The sequence below is a fragment of the Haliotis cracherodii genome, unplaced genomic scaffold (assembly GCF_022045235.1).
Source record: "Haliotis cracherodii isolate W230 unplaced genomic scaffold, xgHalCrac1.p SCAF_21, whole genome shotgun sequence".
Classification (NCBI taxonomy): domain Eukaryota; kingdom Metazoa; phylum Mollusca; class Gastropoda; order Lepetellida; family Haliotidae; genus Haliotis; species Haliotis cracherodii.
In genome coordinates, this window is record NW_027266277.1 from 6,370,360 (window position 1) to 6,392,051 (window position 21,692).

The 21,692-nt window shown below is 40.2% G+C and overlaps 1 protein-coding gene across 1 annotated transcript in view; it reads left to right on the forward strand.

Annotated features, from left to right (window-relative positions):
* The first annotated feature begins 1,682 nt into the window (after positions 1-1,682).
* The window catches only part of LOC139470911 (feeding circuit activating peptides-like), a 35,552-nt gene continuing 15,542 nt past the window's right edge, over positions 1,683-21,692 (forward strand). The window contains exon 1 of the mRNA XM_071253238.1: positions 1,683-1,899. Coding sequence (XP_071109339.1) covers positions 1,807-1,899 — 93 coding nt within the window. The 5' untranslated portion in view covers positions 1,683-1,806. The remainder of the gene's footprint in view (positions 1,900-21,692) is intronic.

Here is a 21,692-nt window from a genome sequence, read left to right on the forward strand (position 1 = left end):
CTTGTGTTTTCTTTACTTGAACTAAAACTGATATTAAATATATTCTTTCAATTGTAATTAACAGCTCCTCTCTAAAGCAAAACTATGCATTGTTGTTTGTCGGTTATAGCATGTCGGATTCAAATGAATTCAAATAGATTCAACTTTCATTCAGTGTGTATGTTGAATGCAAAGATGGTGTAAAGGAAGACATTTGTTGTACATTTGAATGTAAATTAATGAAAGGATGGTTCGACGACATAGTTAACCTTATCATTTCAGAACCAGGCAAAACAAGAGCATGGACTTCTTGCATTAACATACAACATAGTTGTTCCTGGGGAGGTGTGTATTTATGTACAGCGCAAAAAATACAGACCACACTTCTAGATGGAAGGATTGGTGTACATGTGCAGCCTTAAGCAACACACACTATAGCTTCCTAGATGAGTACGTGTATACATATGTACAACAGTGTGTGTGTAATATTCGGCTGGTATATTCAAAGAAAGGGTCGCGTGGCAACATCTAGTTAATCCTATTTCTGTTACTCTAAACGGCATTACGTCATTGGACATTTGCCGCGTGTGACCTGCTGTGCAGTGAGCACCCCTTTAGGTAAAGTTCTAAAGAGCGGCCGTGCACATCATAAATCTCCCTTTCCAATATTTTTTTTATAAATTTATAAGCTCAAAATACAAACAGATTTAACCAGGGTTCTTTCTATGTCTTTGGTTAGAAAATATGTCTCAGCTTAACGGCACACAGTTGCTTAATTTCACATTTTAGAAATCTGGAACTCTAGTCACGAGCGTTTATTAAAGCGGATTTTCGAGATTAGCCACGCGCTAGAACAGCCGAAGGCAAGCTTGACTATTAGAATTAACCGTTGTTGAGGCTGGTGGAGCACAGAGACATGGCCAAAATATTCCAATTGACTTACATTAAGGTTTAACTCTTTAAGAAACTAAAGTTGACTTCTGTTTTAAAACAGAATATATTGAGCACAAGTCACATAGATACACCCAACATGAGACATGTATTAACAGGGTAGTGCACAGATTCATAATCCATGTCTTAGATAGACTTCCATCAGTGTTATTGGATACTGGAGTTGCTACGTTTGTTGAATAAATTAAATCATTGAAATGTATGGATGGTAATTAATTTTTTTATCATATGTCTTTTTGCAAGGAAATTCAAGGTGGGTGTGAAACTTAGGGGGTTAAATTCATTGATGTGCCAGCGGGCACTATTTCTCTCATTCTCGAGCTGTTCTAAGACCGTTCTAAGAATGTTGACTTAACAACAGCAGCATTATTCATTCACAACTCTAATAACGTAATCGCCTCAATAAACAAGCGAAAGTAAATTAGAGTACCTGGTCATCGAGCAAGCATGTCTCCGGACAAAAACACACGAAACTAGCGTCCCTATAGCCCTGTTTGTCCTGCTCGGCCAATCTGCGAAATGTTTATCCAGAGGCTGTGCGTATACACGAACCGGAACAATCCGCTGTCGTCAACTCGATACCCGTACAATCTAATATTGATGGACCTTGCCCGAGAACAAATCACTCAAACGAAATCTCCTGTTATATCCAGCCCATAATACTTTGATTCTCAGCCCCTCCCATTTTCCGCTGTGACTGGCATTCAAGTGCTAAGGAAATATATAAAAAGGCACATTGGACTTTGTTTTGTCTCTCCGACAAGCCGGTCGGTTCATTTGTAACGAGGGTGTAACGCATTAACATATATCATTGCCAAGACTACATAAATACTGAGGCTGCAAGACTAACGGAGACGATCTCTCAGACCAGTCATCATGGAGTGGGAACGATATTTTCGGGTCTCTTCTCTTTTGCTGCTTTCTTGGGCCATTGTCTCCTGTGCTCCTGTTGAAAAGAGTTCCGGCAAGGTGAGTTAATTGCTTCCAAATCAATATCCTCAACTCCTGTCGCTTACGTTCATTGCGCATCCCTGTCCTCACTGTCACTTGCTTTAATACTTCCTTTTGTCTGATACGGGGCGCTTAATGTGTTGCTTATTGTACGACCGGGGCGATTGAGGAATAATACATGACAAAAACTGTAGTTGTTATGCTTACAGTGATAATTAGTGTTACATATATCTAATGTGCAAAAACAACTGCTGGTGTGATAATGTTATACCGAATAAGACATAGCTGTATGACACAGGTATGAATAGTCATTCACGCTTTATTCTTTCTGGGTTTCGTATAACAGATGAAAACACAAGTGTCATATAATAACCGGGGGGATAGGAACAATACCACAACATTGCAGTACGTACTGTTCAAGCCATCCCGTATCTGTTCTACAGACAACCGTCCTTATTTGGTTTGACGGTGCTTTAAATAGTATCTCAGTTATATCACGGCGTATCATCTTGATGTGGGAGAAAAGCCCGAAGTATTGCTGGTTTTAGATGTGTACCACGTTGGTAAAACTCACGAGCACGGTTATGGTGCTGACAAACCTAGAAATATAATCAGGGCGAACCGAGATTCGATTTACGAACATAGTTTTCTGACACGACAAATTCTTCACAAAGAAATGCGGCACCTGAGGGGACTTGACCGTCCGTTGACCATACTCTCAAGATTGCTATTAACAACACCGTTACAAGTATGTACACGCTAATACATACGGAGATCCATGGACACTCTCATTCACTCATGTTTTTAAACACTATACGTCCCTATCATCATGACAAGTTAACCTGTGTAACAATATTTGATCATTGCCAAGTTGATTCGTTCTTTTTTCTCCGAGTATCCTCTTGAAGTCATAACGACCTTAAACATAGCCTGCACAACTTTTTAAAAGTACAATACAGTGTTCATCTCTGTGGCATTCACCTCTCCCTTGGCAGTATACAACTCAGCTTCCTGTAAACATATGTGTACGTTCAGAACCTGCACCTACATGTACAAGGTACAAACGCTTTGCGTAACTTTACCTGATTTGTAACATGTTCGCCATGAACAAGATCTCATTCAACCAAGCAGAGAGTATAATCATTTGTGAACACTTAAAGCAACTGAGCTCTACACCTCATAGATTAGCCATTATTATGTCATTCACAAGTGACAAATCGTAACAACCTCTTAACCATTTTTCCTTGTTACGGTGTAACACCACAGTACCTTCACAAACGATGTCTTATTTTTCCCATCATGAAGATATGGCTTTTCTTGTATCGAGAAACTGTTATGACTGACGAAAATGCTACACACGCAAGTTCATATACATATTTTAAACATTAAGTCCACGAGAACAACGTACCTGCACAGTGGTATCAATAGGCATGCATCTATAGCCGTGCGGACCTGATGGCACCAGGGAGAACAGATGGAACCTCACCACGATTAATACCACGACTAACGTTTAATTACGTTATCGTGGTCTGTCATGATTACCCCTGCTTCAGCAGTCCTCAATGGTGAATTAGTCAATATTTTTGAAATCATAATGGTCATAATCTTTATTTTCAATACATATTTAATACATGTATATGTGTGGTAATGTGCTGATATCGTAAGATTATTTAATTCTAAATATTCACCTAAAAATTCAACGACATTGAATGATGCGTTGTTACATTCAGAGTGCTATTAATCATAACAACACAGACCTCTCTCAGTTAGAGGAAATTTCATGCTTTAAGCTTTTTCTGAAATTGGTTTGTGTGAAACATATCATGTGCTTCACTGGTCGCTGACAGTGAGCATCAACCTGAAGTCAAAAGTCGGCAACCGTTAGCTGACAGTTATTTGAAAGCTAGTTATGTTTAATCAGCCAAACTATCATTATTAAATGAAAAATTAATCAAGACAGCAGTATTGCCTGGTTTAGAATAACATATTGAGCAATGTTACTTTTGGTGGAACAGTCATCACTGATGAACATGTTCATTAATGAAACCGTAGCCTCGACATACCTAGTTTATTCATTTTTCTTACGTACCAGATTGAAGCCCAAAAGTTGCACAAAGGATGTGTATTAAGTTCTAATCACAAAAAGGGATGTGAACATATTATGCCCTGCCAGTATACGCATGAAGGTAGTGTCATTACACAGTTGGGCCCAAACACAAGTCAAGGGAATAGTTCTCTCTCAGATGGTATGATGAATGATAAATGATACGTTTATGAAACCAACTGTCAATGTACTTATCTACACCGATCTTCAACTCACCGATTTAATATGACTTCTGAAATAAAGTTTGACGATTACAGCAAATGAAACGCACAGGAGAGTTGATCATTACGTAAATGAAATGCCCAGATGTGTTGACTGACAAATAAGTGAGTAGATCATCACTGTATCATCAACTCATAATTTTGTTGTAATTCTAATATGAAGTTAGCGATTATTGCAGTGTTTAACACAGAAAAATATAGCAAAAGAACTGCCCAGAAGCTGACAGTTGAAGCAAATAAAATATTAAGAACAGTTGATAATCACTGCAAATTAAATGCCCAGATGAGTTAATGATCACTGCAAATGCAATGCCGAGAAGTGCTAGCGATCACTGCAACTAAGCAAAAATGCATGATCATGACCGACCCCCAAGAGCAGGTGAACGAACACCAGATACTACAATTATCAGATGCTAAGACTTAATAATAAATATCATAAACTCACTTTATATTTTCACAACAAGAAACGTGTCAACGTGTTTTAGAGTGAGTGAGTGAGTTTACGCCGCTTTTAGCAATATTAAGCAATATCCAGGCGGCCAAAGTGTTTTAGAATTAAGCATGAAAGACAACAGTACATGCTCCAAAGCAACCCAGTTTTATCCTTATCCTTGCTGACTTGGTAACAGAAGTACTACGACGCAACCTGTAATGCCGATGTCATTTATTATGTCGTCCATAGTTCAGAAAGCAGTCATCACAGATGATGATGTTGATGCCAGTATTTGCCGAGGTGTTAATGTCAGGTATGAGTTTCTATTACAAACTGCAATACTACTGTATTTCCATAATGACTACCAATGTGCGTTTTATTCATGACTTGTATTTGCGTATTGTGTTTGCCAAGAAAGCAAAGGATAGCAACAAAAATACAAATCGACATTACCATTAGTGTCTCCTTGTTGCATGCTGCATACACTATTCCCGACAAACAATGCATTTGTGGGGAATATTTGACACTATGAATTATCTTCAGTGGCCATTGTCTATTAGGAGATTGATGCGGACCATGCCACGCAGTGTAAATGAGGTTTGACTTATCGTGGGGCATGATCCATTATTGGTCATGTCATCTCAAACGCTCATTTTTTCACTACCTACCTCTGTGTTCTTTTTGTTGTTGTTTACACCCTTACAATAAACCGCCAAAGTATTTTGTTGATTGTCATGTCACATATAGTCCTTCCTCTTTCTTATCAATCCATTACCATCACCCGATACCTCGTTGCTTTTCTGTAACCTCGGCTATTTTCGAATATCCGCAGCGTTAAAGAGAATAGAATGCAGTGTGACAATTTGACACTGACGAGACAGATAAAACGCACCTCCACCAAACAAGTGTTGTTTCATGTAACGAATAAGTGGACTATAATGCAGTACATGAAATACTCATGTATATTTGTAGTTTAAATATTTTACATAAACAATGTTACTCACATAACACAAAGCATCTATTTAGTGTTGTAACAGTGATCAGTTTGACCGCGTTTTACTACCAACTACACGTTTAATTGCATCGAACGCAAGGCGGTTTGTATGTTTGCGAGCATCAGGTGGAGAAATATGATATTGATGTGGCCTTAAAATAATATAAAATAAATATATTTCCCAGTAATCAATTCAGAAAAGAAGAGAAACAGAATATGATAATATTGAAACAAAGAATGTGAGAAAACTTTCGGAAAGAAGTAGGAATCCCCATAAGCGCCAATGGCTACCGCTTTCCTGTTGACAGATCTGTGAAGATTCCGGGTTAGAATTGGTCTTCAGCAACCCATGCTTGTCGTAAGAGGCGATTAACGGGATCGGGTGGTCAGGCTCGCAGACTTGGTTGATGCATCGTATCCCAATTGCGTGGATTGATGCTTATGATGTCAATCACCGGATTGTCTGGTCCAGACTCGATTATTTGCAGACCACAGTAAATAAAGCTTGACTATTGCTGAGTGCGGCGTTAAACAACAAACAAACAAATCCGTGTTGATATGTTTCTGTATGCATACGCGCGGATCGATGCTCATGATGTCAATTACTGGATTGTCTGGTCTAGACTCGATTATTTGCAGACCACCGTAAATATAGCTGGAATATTGCGGCGTTAAACAACAAACAAACAAATCCTTGTTGATATGTTTCTGTATGGATACGAATATCCTCTGGAATTAGCACAATCAAACTAAGGCAAGTTGGCCAAGACGTTTAACTTAACCGTCAAGTGTATTGATGATCTGATAGTGTTCAATGATTGTCTAATAGCTAACCCTCTACCACTAAGTTACTGAACTGAGCTAGAAATAAAAGAGACCAATGGAAGCGCATCATCGGTTTCATATTTAGATATATGCACAAAGATTCAAAGTGACACACAAATCTTCACTTTTCTGTACAACAAAAGGGGTTGACTTCACATTGCCAATATTCAGTCAACTTAATGTCGAACAATATTCCAGAGCAGCTCCAGCCTTTCACAACTTTAAAATGGATCATGCTCTTTTGACAGATTTCAAAGAGAGTCATACGACTCTTGCTCAAAACTTGTTTCATCAGGAGTACAACATTCATGGCCCCAGTAAAGCTTTCACAACGTCTTAGGGTAGGCATTTTGCGGACTTTTCTAAATTTGACATCACAGTGACTAAACTGATGTTCGATGCTATTCCTTATTTTCACTTGTACTATACGTTCCCGTACCCGCATGTTTCTTCAGGTGAATAATTGGTTTGCCTTTGCATGTGTCCGTGAAGGGTACAATTAGTAGGACTGGCTATTCCCCGTATTCCTTTACGCTAACACTTTGTAGCATCACCATATGATAACGATTTATGAACACATGACATAGTCGGAGTTGTCGCTTTTATTTCGATAATAGTTACTTCCCATGACATATTGTTGTGAATACATACAGTTAATATAATCGGCACACCATATGAATTGTATCCCTTATATAGCATACGTTTAAATATTTTTCTTGTATGTCTCCCTTCATATTTGGGTTCTGAGAATAAAACGAAAGCTTTAGTTCTGTGATTTCGAACATAAGTAAGGTCAATGTTTAGTCACTCGTGTTTCAAGCCTAGTTACACCTGCAGTTAAATGACAAGTGACAAAGCGCAAGCTAGTCTGCGGAGGATCCATCCAACGTTATAGGCCATAATCGGTATTTGATCAATGTTACGTCTCTCAGATCAAAATTATGTGCAAATGCTGGCAAATAGTTCCTTATTTTGACATTTCGTGGACAGGATGTAAATCTTTCGCTTCGTTACTTTTTACCACTGTCGCATGTCAGGTTGGACCTACTTTTTTTTACTTGTTCGTTATTTACACTTTATTATGCCAAACAAACACGTCACAAACTTCATGTTCGCCTTGCAATTTGATCTAAATAGATCTGCAACAGATATTCCCGTCGAGCTGTACCCAGGCAGGACCAATTATTTTACACTGGGTATATGACGACGATATGCATCCGCCAATCAGTATAATTTAATGTAACAAATTCAGTGTATCTGGACCTACGTAGAATAGTTTGTGGCACTGCTTCCGAAAGTGTTTTTCATGGGTGGACACGGTTGCATGATTAGACCGCTCGATCGGAACAATATTGATACCAATTCAGTGTGCATGATTTCTGATGTTTGGGCCAGAGCATCCGAGATATGAATAATAACATTCTGCATGCGAAGAAATGGTACTAATGCCCACGTTAGTGCGTATATATCAATATTATATTAGTGCGCAGCCGGATTTGCAACCGGTTTCGGTTAGATATGTATTTTACATATCCATACATATTTAATGTAGATAAAAAATAACAAAATATTCTTAGACGATTATTAGACGATGCTCGCGAACTGTCTGTGGTATATGACCGCGCTCTCTACTTGTTTCGTAGAAATGATGTCTAATGAGAACAAGTGTAGTTTTCTCTCCAGATGTTTCCATGTTACATCGATCTGACTTCACAGATGGGGATATAATACAGGAGATTATTATACGTTTCTCCCCTGTCTGATTGTAGGGCGTTCAAAAGACAACAATATTTATACTTATAATTTCGGCATCGGGTTTACGCTGGGTTGAACTAATCGCGTGTAAGTCAGTACTGATCAGAACGCAAAGTCGATGGGGAAAAAAACATAAACAAGAAAATACGTCAGTTCCTAGTCGTATATAGAAGCTTAACTGTGTGAATCATACGTCATATAAAAGGTACCCACCAGATCTGCAACTGAAGACTAGTTCCCCGGATTAGCCGTTGTGATGGGAAGTAGTCTTGGTTTTCACTTCGTTCTGGTCGATTTGCGATTGATAGGCGCCATGATATGACATTTCCATTGCCGGACCTATGAACGTGTATCGTTCATTGAAAATGTCTCCTGGCAAATCTTGTTAGTGTCTTTACAGTAATGGAATAAAGCAATGCGTCCTGTCAATTCTGGATTATGCGTCAGTAATGTGTTAACAGCGGTCTAATCCACCGGTCTAATCTCCTGCTTTGTGTCCTGGCATCTCAAAAATACCGAATAATGGCCAATAACAGCCTCAGACACCACCGACCGATTATCGTGTTAGAAAATTTGAGCTTGGCTCCTGCTAAATGACACTAATTCCAATTTAAAGCTACAACCAGTTAATGCTTCTCAACTATATGAATTGGGTTGTATATTATCGTCAGTGTCAAAAGATATTTTGGTACTCCATATAACGGATTATTCTGTATGAAGCTGACAAAAAGAAATTTGTAAACTCTCAGCTATTTTGCTAGTATTCAAACTCAAGATAGTATTTCATTTGTCACCGTGCATATAAGACACAGTTTCGTGATGAACAAAACACATGTACAATATATGTGATGATACGGTGTTCACGAGATCATGTCAAAGGTTGAAAAGCTTTCTCAAAACAATTCATAAAATGTATGTATTGTGAACCAAGCTTGATCCAATATAAATGAAGTGTTGTTCAAGGTGAGGTGCGGCGAAATGGGGTTTAACGTCGGGTCCAAGGTTATTGCACTTATATAGCGTGTGTGTGTGCGGCTGCTTCTACTGGTCCGGACAAATGCCGATTTTATAGTGCTAGCCCATGCCGCAGTTTCACGTGAATACTCAAATCAGACACAGTATACTCCGGTCTGAGCCGACCAGTCCCTGTATTAGCCCCTTAATGCCCAGCGCCAGGCAGGGTAGGAACAAGTACCATCTTTCAACATCTTTTGGTATGACGCGGCCGGGGATCGAACCCCCGACCTTCCGCTTTCCGGACGGATGCTCCACCACGAGACCACGGAGGTCGGTCACAGTGTGGTTCAAGGGATGGACGTTGTGTTGTTCAGAGTCTTTGTAGTGCAGCCAGTTATATGTTCACAAGAAAATGTTCAAGTTGCATTGTCAATTCAGTTATAATTAATTTACTGCATCTATCTCCAATGACGTGAGTCCAAGTTGTATAAATATGGATGTGTTGCCAATGTGAGACATTTACATAGTGTGATGAATGACAACCACTGGACGGCTTCTTTTGTCTGGAAAAGGCGCCTGTTCATTTCTGATGCTTTGATCATGCCAGTTTACGATTGAGGCCATCGCTGCTTTGTGTTGCTACACAAAGCGGGTAATAAAGAAGGAAGCTTTCATAGTCTTATTACTAGCCAATAAAGGGAAGAAAAGACAACCGCGTCTCACGCCTGATCTACGACATGAAAAATTCAAAATCCCTGAAGTGCTTAGACAGAATAAAACTTTGAGGAGTGTTTCCTCAAATGGTTGTGGTAATTGTGTGTTACCGTATAAACATGCGAGCCATTTTCTTCAAAGTGATGGAATATACATAGCTCCCTTGGGCTTCAGATAAAATCTGACTTGATCCCCAGGACAAGTTAGACGTAGCCACGCACATTACTGTATGGACTGGCAACGACGGTGGTGTTGATCATCAAACTAGCTGAATTTTGTTTAGTGCTTACGATACTAGTATAAAAAGTAGAAACCAATTTTTTTTCTCTAAATCGTTGCCCCTGTCAGTGACATTTAGTAATTTTTTAAAATAGAATACGGATATTCCATTCACATACACTTGATTGTGTGTCCTGAACTTACATTGGACAGGGATTCGCGAATGCTTTATGTTGTCATCTGGATTGCATTTAATGATCAGTAATTTCTTTGACATGGTTACATAACTTGGACATTACCAGACTTGGCGGGACATCAATCAAAACACAGCAAAAATAAAAAAGCTTTTAGATGATACATACCTTATCCATTACACAAGGGAATAGTTGCACCTCCAGATGGCATCTTCCATAATGCCTCATGATATATTGATTAAGAAGATCGTACATACTTTTCATATCACTGTTAATCCTGTGCTAACATTTTGTTTATGGCTGAAAGGCACGTTCATTATTGATAACACTGTAGCTATTGTGTCTTCTTGTTATTCTTAATGTGTCCGTCCAATAAACCTATTTACAATCAATCGAAAGTCTCAGATTCTTTTCAAATGAAGCTGAATTAAAAACACATGTTGTAGATGTGGTACGTGAGGAAAGATTGCGATATAGGTGTTTTTGGACAAATAACATACCCTTACATTGCAACGTAAGACAATGAAGACAAATATGATATCTTTTAAAGAGACCAATGAATAAATGCTTTTATTACTTGCCCGTGAAGAGATCACCCGTCTAATAAACATACAGGTGTATTACACATTGTCTCATACTGACTGGGGGCGGTCGGGTAGCCTAGTGGTTAAAGCGTTCGCTCGTCACGCCGAAGACCCGGGTTCGATTCCCGACATGGGTAAAATGTGTGAAGCCCATTTCTGGTGTCCCCCGCCGTGATATTGTTGGAATATTGCTAAAAGCGGCGTAAAACCATACTCACTCACTCACTCACTCATACTGACTGACTGACTGATATAGAAGATTTAACGTGCGCTTTCCGACTGTAGCGTATTTCGCACATGGGATTGTCTCATACCAAAACGCGTGCTTATGTACTGCTGGAACAAGTTTCACGAACAAATATTGAAAGTTCTCAACATCCCTTGGCTTATTCACCGACATTGTCTGTCGAGATTATAACTGTGAGGAGCTTATTCACACTCGGCGACCCCAGCAACCCTGTCACATGGGATTGTTTCGCCAGTGGATCTTGCAAAACATTCCACAAATTACGTCATGGGGTATTGCCACGTTATTGTAAACATTGTGGCACAGGGCGATCGTACTGTAGCGATAGTCGAAAGTCTATGTTAAAATATGTGAGTTACGATTACCTTAGCGCTACGATAACTTTGTGGAACAGACGCCTGAATTCTTAACGTGGGTCGTTATATGGGATTAAACTGATACGTGAATCTTTTGACATGTTTGAAGTATTTTTCTGTTAAAGTCAATTGGATTATAATGCGGATCGTGTAGGTGTCTGCCTGTTCATGATCACGCACGGCAGTGAAATTCTAAAAAGTTATAAATGGCAAGTAATAAATAAAATACTACAGGAGCTCACGAATAGTTCTGGTGTCTGACTCGCTTTTGCTCGTCAGATACCAGAACTGATCACTCGTTTAAAAAAATTGGTATTACACGGGAGCTCGTTTAGTATTCTATATATATTCAATTTGAAAGTTCCGTTACACGAATTGCCTTTTGATTTCTTTCTAAAAGGATTGTCAACATAATGTAAACACTCCCCCTTACACTTGCTCTGCCACCCATTACATACTGCACCTATAGTATTGTGTATTTTGAATACCTTATGTAGGTTTTATTGAAGGGTTGTTTCCAGCTATGAGTCCGGTGGACAGTCAATGCTGAAGATAAACCTTTCGCATTCTCCGTGAAATGATTATGTTTCTTTCTGAAGCAAGCATTGAGGTAACGTATGTATACACAACCATAAACACACGTTTTCATAAAACAATATCCATCCTATCTGCTAGTTTACACAGCACTGAGCACTGTCAAGACTAACTCTGAACGGATGTTTGGATCCTTGACAATGTTACTACGTCAAAGCTTTGCACTCAAGTAAAGATTGCCTGGCAATATTGTCTGAAGGGTTTGGCTGACTGTCCCATCAAGCTAACCAATTAAATCCAGAACCGTCCGCTGTGAGTGGAATGATGCGACAAGGGTTTCTCACGTGACACCGACGAGAGCGGATGTCCGTAGGCAATACAGGGCTTATTTTAGGCAATAGTCAAAATCTACAGATGCTGAGGCAAAGTTCCAAACGGAGTACACGCGGCATGAAATAATAGAATATGAGGCATCTACCATACTTGTTTTGTTGAGAAACTGACATTCGTTGACGGTTTTTATCAAGAATGTGTTATTAACATTTTTCAATGTGTTCCTTTTCAATGATGACAGAGCGATATGGTTGAGACATGTCTCTGTGCCGCAAATGCGACTGAAGCAACGGTTCATCAATGACTAACAGCACCACAAAACGACCTTGAATGGAAATTATTTTACCTACCTTGTTGAATTTACGTGAATTTAATAAAGTGATTAAAAATATTTAGTTTATTAACCATTGACCTTTCATATCAGATAATTAACGGATGGCAATAAACAATGAACGTTGCATGGTCCCCATTGACGGGAAAGTCATGGTTAAAATTTTCAATAATTCGAGTGTGGCCTGCCTGAAATATTGTTTTGCAATATGGTTACCATGGTGATTGTTATTGACAAGCGATGTAAATATCCTCAGAGTGGTTCTTGACATGGAGCCAGATGCTCCTCAATTAGATTAATTATGTCGACACTGAATTAACAAAGTCTGAAGGGTCATCCATTATCCTACAACATAATGCCAAAAGCAAACACGTTAAAGAAGACAGGAACGTCATAGAGCACGTTTGTTAATTCTGCATAGATAAAAGTGTGTTTCATTTGGACCTTGTCAGGTATGACTAGAAACAAACCCAGACAAACACCACAGCTAAAACGACAAGAATACATACGTGATAATAGTTTTCAAGCTTATGTTAGCTTGAACTGTGTCCTTCGTTGAAGACCTGTGTGAGTTGCTAGCCTCGCTTTGATCAAACTTCCCTCCCAAGTATGTCTGCTGACTTTGATCAATCATCTCTGCACACTTCTTGTGTGAATGAAAAGATGAGATTACATGTCGAAATTTATCTTGTATGAATATGCACCAGTCTTATTTGTTCAGAACTTTTCACAGAGGAAAGGAAAGGGCCGTCAATTTGTAACAATGAATACAGTTCTAAATAAGTTGTATTCGTAAATGTTAATACAACTTATACAGTAGGTAAAGAGTTGGTGTTTGACACGCCGAACATGGTTTAACAGAAAAAGGTATTTACGATCAATGTATTCTGATATAATTACCAGGCGACTTTCCAACATCAAGCGACCTTTGCAACAATTGTTTGGGGTATTAATCACATATGCTGACAGTGAAACGATGCGTTCCAAACTAACGCTTACTCTTACAGTTTCAAAATAAATATTAATATTTTGGGACGAATATCGATTGCATTGCGTCAGTTTATACCAGCACATTACATAACGACAGCCTGTAAATAATCGCATCTGGAATAGACAGACTAATGATTGCGTTATAGCAGGAATCTATCGCTCACTGTCTCTCAGAATGCCCGCAGGGTCATTGTGTATTGATACATTCCTGTAGCTTGTCCATCCTATTCACAATACACGTTACTAGGTGTATTCATGTGCCAATGATGTGTGTAGGAGAGACGAATAACAGAATTAGATGACTGTTCCATTTTATTGTCAGCTCGGAAACACCCACTGTTTGCCCGTGTTGCCCTGTGTGTACCATTGACAGTAGTGCTAGCACGTGGTTCCCTGTATGTACTATTGACACTAGTGCTAGCACGTGGTTCCCTGTATGTACTATTGACACTAGTGCTAGCACGTGGTTCCCTGTATGTACTATTGACACTAGTGCTAGCACGTGGTTCCCTGTATGTACTATTGACACTAGTGCTAGCACGTGGTTCCCTGTATGTACCATTGACACTAGTGCTAGCACGTGGTTCCCTGTATGTACTATTGACAGTAGTGCTAGCACGTGGTTCCCTGTATGTACTATTGACACTAGTGCTAGCACGTGGTTCCCTGTATGTACTATTGACACTAGTGCTAGCACGTGCATACTTGTCATTAGCTGTGGACGCTTTATGACGGACCCAGAGCGCTCGGAGGAAACACATTCGTTAACAAATGACATCCAACAACTGAGACGCCTTAAAACAGAGTAGTTCTCTGATAACCATTAATGTGCTAAAATCAGTATTACATGATTGGAGACTGACAGCTCACCATCTGCTATAGTTAACTGGTAAACTGTTTGTACAATGGCGCTGGTCCCCTGACCCTCTGTGTACATCATGGCGTTGAACATTCGGAAATCACGTGAATGAATGTTATATTACTTGTTAAATAATCGATATGGTTCAAGTCGTATATATTGTAAAATGTTATGTGTTATGTCGACTTTCTTTACAGTTTACTGATATCACACTGACAATTTCCCCCACAACACGCATTGTGAAATGTACACCTTACACCGCCTTTACTGCTGTGAAATGTCCGATTGCTTCTTGTTCTCGACACATAAGGAAACAATGTGGAGTGTTGGTGTAATCGACGGGAAATGTATCAGTGTCACTGACGGTAAACCCGCGGCCCACAGCGTATCTCAAAGTATTTACATTTCTGGCTATGACGCTAAAAGCATTTGTACAGTTCTGGTGTTGCATTGACCAATTCGGTTATTTTGTATGTGTTGTTCTGTGCTGTTGTAGAATCTACCAGAACTCCAGGACAATGAATCATTTATGCTATGAGTGCTGACAATTTGTGATGTCACTTCGATTTTGCTAACGTGTGGCGTGGTGTCACTTAATACAAGTGAAGCGTTAGTTATCAAGGAAATCGTATTCGTGTCTTGTACTGTCTACACCTGTGTAGTTTCAGTTGCTGAAATATTAATGCCCTAACGTCGCATAAATCTTCGCTGCAAGGTTTACACAAACACAAATCATGATCGCAATAGGTGTATGTGCACGAATGTTAACGCAATTTGTTAATTTCCTATATGTAAATGATTCATAGGGATGGGGTCATGGCACCATATCTGCATGCTGTGTGTACGAATTCTCAAATAAACAGGGTAGTAAATCCCTTTCTGCGCTGGAACTCTTTGCTACCATAACTTCGATCAGAGTTCGACACCAACGAGAGGCCCTAGAATAGGCGTCTGATCATATCTTTAACATGGGAGAGCAGGCTCAGTGTGAAAGACCGTGATAGTGGCGACACTTCCGAAATAAATCTATGGTTGCCAATTTTTATTAACAAACTGAAGATACAAACCAAGGGATAATCGAGTATATATGCACCGTTTTAAGCATTGATTTTAATTTCTTTTAGAAATGCAAAGAAATATGTATATGCGTGACATCTGTACCGACAGACCAGCATATCTACATTTACAGTCTAATAAACATCACTCGTGTTGCAATACGTGTATTTTAGTGACGGAAAGTAAGGCATTTAAGACAAAGTTTATAATAACTAAACTTATCCGAGTTTGTAATACCCCAATGCAATACCCCAATGCTGTGAGTGGATAAGTGGTTTTATCTGCAGAGCGATCTTGTGGTGGTAAAGGTATGTTCAAACACACTTCACACAGCACGCTATGTGGACATGCATCTTGAAATATAAAACTCATTCCTGTAATAAATGCCATGTGAAAATACTTGTGTTTGGATTGCAGGGAATATGCGGATTATCAAATACAAACCAAAACTGATTTCGTGTCCTTAATCGACGCGTACGTCAGTTAAACCAAGAAGTGTTTACACAACCTCAACACGTGCGGTAGGCAGGAGCGATACATGCTATTCACAAATACGAAAACACGCTACCGTTTACATTTGCATTACGCTACTCGCCACTGATTCATCATGCCCCTTGATAGCATTACAACACAGCAAGGTACACTAATTGGTAATCCACATCAATTACGGAGTGAAAATACGTTATTATACATCTGTGTACGTATAATCAAATAACGATGCCTCCGTCTCCATTTGTAAACACGAAGCATGTAACTGATGATTCTGCTTATACACATGGTATTATATCTATATGTATCAACCATATCATTAATCGGTCGGTGTTGTACACGACCAGAAGTGATAATATCGGAATAATTGTGAATTAGTCACCAGGCGGTGGATATCACGTAGTCCGTCCACCACCACGGGTCAACAGAGATGTTGCTGATTCTGGGAACCAGTGTCGTTATAGTAATGGATCCCCCAAAACGGTTGACTATGCTGTTAGTTTAAACCAAATGCATGTAACGTTAAATACCGAGGCGAGACTCTCCATGCTGGGACAAAGATAGGACCCTAACACTGGCATCCCGTGCTAGGATAAACTAGTGTTATAGTTATTTGAATCCACTTCGAGATTACTCACAGATTGATGCTGATACTGTTGGTTATGCTGCCAATATCGGACTGGATGCCAGGAAAAGTAAATTGTGCATATTGAAAAATGGAGAGGTATGCCATATGGTGTAAGTTACCTATTGCAAACTGCCTAAATGACCTTGTGTAAATCATATAATCATTATTTAACTGCATCGTAACAGCATTAAACTGACATGATTCACGACGGCGTCTCAAGAACAGTAGCATATAGTCTGCTCGTTCATCATACGGAGGCAGGGGTTGCAGCTGCCAGTTTGGCGTCCCGCTCTGATGAGGTATTACACGGATAATGTGCAACAATAAATAACATGTTATTTCTTGGTTATTTTCATATCAAGAAACTAACGAGGTGAAGAACAGATTCACTCTTTTAGGTTGCGTGATCGTTTATGTTCCGTTTTCAATTAATAGTGGTCATTTACGAGCAATCGGGCAAATTGACAGCATGCTGGTATGTCTAAATTATTAATGGAGGGAGTCGTATTCGCCGTGAAATGTTCCTGGTAAGGATGTGAGCTGTTAGGTTCCTGCGTCAGATGATTGAAGTGTAATTAACGACTTGGGGGATAAAAGACAATGTGTAATTAACCATTATGACAGAATAATCTCCCACTAAGGTTACAGCAGGATCTGCATCAAACGGAGTTATTGTCTTTCATGACTTGCCTTAGAAGGCAACGTTAGACGTATATCGGAAGTTGGCTTTGAGCGAACTCATGTCCGAATAATCTCGCATGTATCTTTCAAAAGTCTGCACTTTGAATACACCGCTACCAGCCGCCCTCTGATATAGTGAGTACAGTCATTTTGTCTATAAACAATATCACTTTTATGAAAAGAATTACAATAACAGTTTCAGGGGGAGTTAGTGAAACTGCAGTGTATAAAACTATTTATAATATAATGAGCTACATCACTCACAAATGCACGGGTTTATTTTATTGAAATGTTTCAAGATGTGGATATCTCTAGTATACTTTAGCTTGTTTTACTGACAATTCACATATTTCACTTATCCAACTGAACCGAACTTTTGTGTTTGGTATCTCAGCCTGAACCTTTCAGAGTGCCACATAGAGAGCCACATATAGTGTCATATATAGTGCCACATATAGCGCCACAGATAGTGCCATATATAACGCCACATATAGTGCCACATATAGCGCCACATATAGTGCCACATATAGCGCCACATATGGCGCCACATATAGTGCCACATATAGCGCCACATATGGCGCCACATATAGTGCCACATATAGCGCCACATATAGTGCCAAATATAGCGCCACATATAGTGCCACATATAGTGACACATATAGCGCCATATATAGTTCCACATATAGTGCCACATACAGCGCCACATATAGTGCCAAATACAGCGCCACATATAGTGCCACATATAGCGCCACATATAGCCCCCTTGTGCAGACAGCTTCATTGATTCATGTGCCTTAAAGGAAACATGTGGCATTGAATGCTCTGTCTGTTATCGTAGTCTTTATCATTGATTAACTAGTCAGTCATTTGCAGTTGACACTGACTATTGATATGAGTAACTGGTACAACTGCTGTCCATTAGAAATTGCAAATGTATACCCTTGGGCAGAACTATGACAATGGGGTTCGTACTGTGGTCTTGTGATCAGCTGAACAGATAACGTTGATTGATAAGGATTGCATACATATTCAATATTTCAAGCATGTCTTTATGTGATCAGTAAAGGTGTGCGATTAGTAGTTTTATTGAGCATCGTTTGTCCGAACTCCCTTAGTGCGGAAATCCAGCCTTATGCCGTCTTCTGTCGGAGGAAAATACCTTACTGGATGACTCGTCAATCCGGAAAAAGTGTTTAGCCAAATGATTCAAATGTAAACGGTACCGTCAGTTTATTATTCACTGTATTTACAATCAAATTTAGGCTAGGCTTGGTATTTTGTTTGAGTGCGTGTTTGTGTGTATGTGAAGCGCAGGGACTGGAATGCACGACCAAGTGCACTTGACATGAACAGCTACGTCCTGTACACTGAACACACTTGAAGGTCAATAGTACATATTCTGTTTCGGGTACATAATCACACTATTGTCGGTTTTCAATATTCTAGAGGATATATTTGGTACACATTCATTGTAATCAATGGCTATGATATGAAATATACATACGCACCGTACGTAATGTGTCATTCTGGTTGATTAATATGATACATCCGATTTGTATTCGGCCCTTTTCTCATTCCGATCAGGCGTTTACTACTCGATTTGATCATGGATGTTAACCCAACATCCACACTCTACTTGATGTCTTCCACACCAAGGTTCACACTCTACTTGATGTCCATCACCCCAACACCTCCACTCTACTTGATGTCCATCACCCCAACATCCCCACTCTACTTGATGTCCTCCATCCCAACATCCACACTCTACTTGATGACCATCACACCAACATCCCCACTCTACTTGATGCCCTCCATCCCAACATCCCCACTCTACTTGATGTCCTCCATCCCAACATCCACACTCTACTTGATGTCCTCCAACCGAGAATCTACACTCTACTTGATGTCCTCCACCCCAACATCCACACTCTACTTGATGTTCTCCATCCAAACATCCACACTCTACTTGATGTTCTCCATCCAAACATCCACACTCTACTTGATGTTCTCCATCCAAACATCCACACTCTACTTGATGTTCCCCATCCAAACATCCACACTCTACATGATGTTCTCCATCCAAACATCCCCACTCTACATGATGTTCTCCATCCAAACATCCACACTCTACTTGATGTCCATCACCCCAACATCACCACTCTACTTGATGTCCTCCATCCCAACATCCACACTCTACTTGATGTCCATCACCTCAACACCTCCACTCTACTTGATGCCCTCCATCCCAACATCCCCACTCTACTTGATGTTCTCCATCCAAACATCCACACTCTACTTGATGTTCTCCATCCAAACATCCACACTCTACTTGATGTTCTCCATCCAAACATCCACACTCTACTTGATGTTCCCCATCCAAACATCCACACTCTACTTGATGTTCTCCATCCAAACATCCCCACTCTACATGATGTTCTCCATCCAAACATCCACACTCTACTTGATGTCCATCACCCCAACATCACCACTCTACTTGATGTCCTCCATCCAAACATCCACACTCTACTTGATGTTCTCCATCCAAACATCCACACTCTACTTGATGTTCCCCATCCAAACATCCACACTCTACTTGATGTTCTCCATCCAAACATCCCCACTCTACATGATGTTCTCCATCCAAACATCCACACTCTACTTGATGTCCATCACCCCAACATCACCACTCTACTTGATGTCCTCCATCCCAACATCCACACTCTACTTGATGTCCATCACCTCAACACCTCCACTCTACTTGATGCCCTCCATCCCAACATCCCCACTCTACTTGATGTCCTCCATCCCAGCATCCACACTCTACTTGATGTCCTCCAACCGAGCATCTACACTCTACTTGATGTCCTCCACCCCAACATCCCCACTCTACTTGATGTTCTCCATCCAAACATCCACACTCTACTTGATGTTCTCCATCCAAACATCCACACTCTATTTGATGTTCTCCATCCAAACATCCACACTCTACTTGATGTACTCTACTCTTACTTTCACGCTCTACTTGATGTCCATCACCCCAACACCTGCACTCTACTTGATGTCCATCACCCCAACACCTCCAATCTACTTGATGTCCTCCATCCCAACATCCACACTCTACTTGATGTTCTCCATCCAAACATCCACAGTCTACTTGATGTCCATCACCCTAACATCCACTCTCTACTTGATGTCCTCCACCCGAACATACCCGCTCTACTTGATGTCCTCCACTCTAACATCCACACTCTACTTGATGTCCTCCACACCAACATCCACATTCTATTTGATCTTCTCCATCCCAACACCCACACACTCTTGATGTCCTCCATCCTAATATTCACATTCTAATTGATGTCCTCCACCCCAACTTACACACTCTACTTGATGTCCTTAACCCGAACTTCCACACTCTATTTGATGTCTTTCATCTCAACTTCCACACTCTACTTGATGTCCTCCATCCCAACACCCACACTCTACTTTATGTCCTCTATCCCAACACCAACACTCTACTTCATGTCCTCTATCCCAACACCCACACTCTACTTTATGTCCTCTATCCCAACACCCACACTCTACTTTATGTCCTCCATCCCAACTTCCACATTCTACTTGATGTCCTCTATCCCAACACCAACACTCTACTTTATGTCCTCTATCCCAACACCCACACTCTACTTTATGTCCTCCATCCCAACTTCCACATTCTACTTGATTTCCTCCATCCCAACTTCCACACTCTACTTTATGTCCTCCATCCCAACACCCACACTCTACTTTATGTCCTCCATCCCAACTTCCACATTCTACTTGATTTCCTCCATCCCAACTTCCACACTCTACTTGATGTCCTCCATCCCAACTTCCACACTCTACTTGATGTTCTCCATCCCAACACCCACACTCTACTTGATGTCCTCTATGCCAACACCCACACTCTACTTGATGTTCTCCATCCCAACTTCCACACTCTACTTGATGTATGTTAAACGTACACTTTAAACAAAAGGTGAGGTGAAGCGAAATGGGGGTTTAACGTCGCTTTCGTAATTATTGCACATATTGCGACGTGTGTGTGTGTGTGTGTGTGTGTGTGTGTGTGTGTGTGTGTGTGTGTGTGTGTGTGTGTGTGTGTGTGTGTGTGTGTTGGTGTCTACATGTCACAAATTCCGGGGTACAATCGAGCATTCTCTTTCTGCCAAGACTTCAAAGATCGTCATACAACTCAGAAGTTGTTTGATCAAGGTTACAACATTGAAGACTTCATTAAAGCTTTCGAAATGTTTAAGGGTAGACATGTGGAG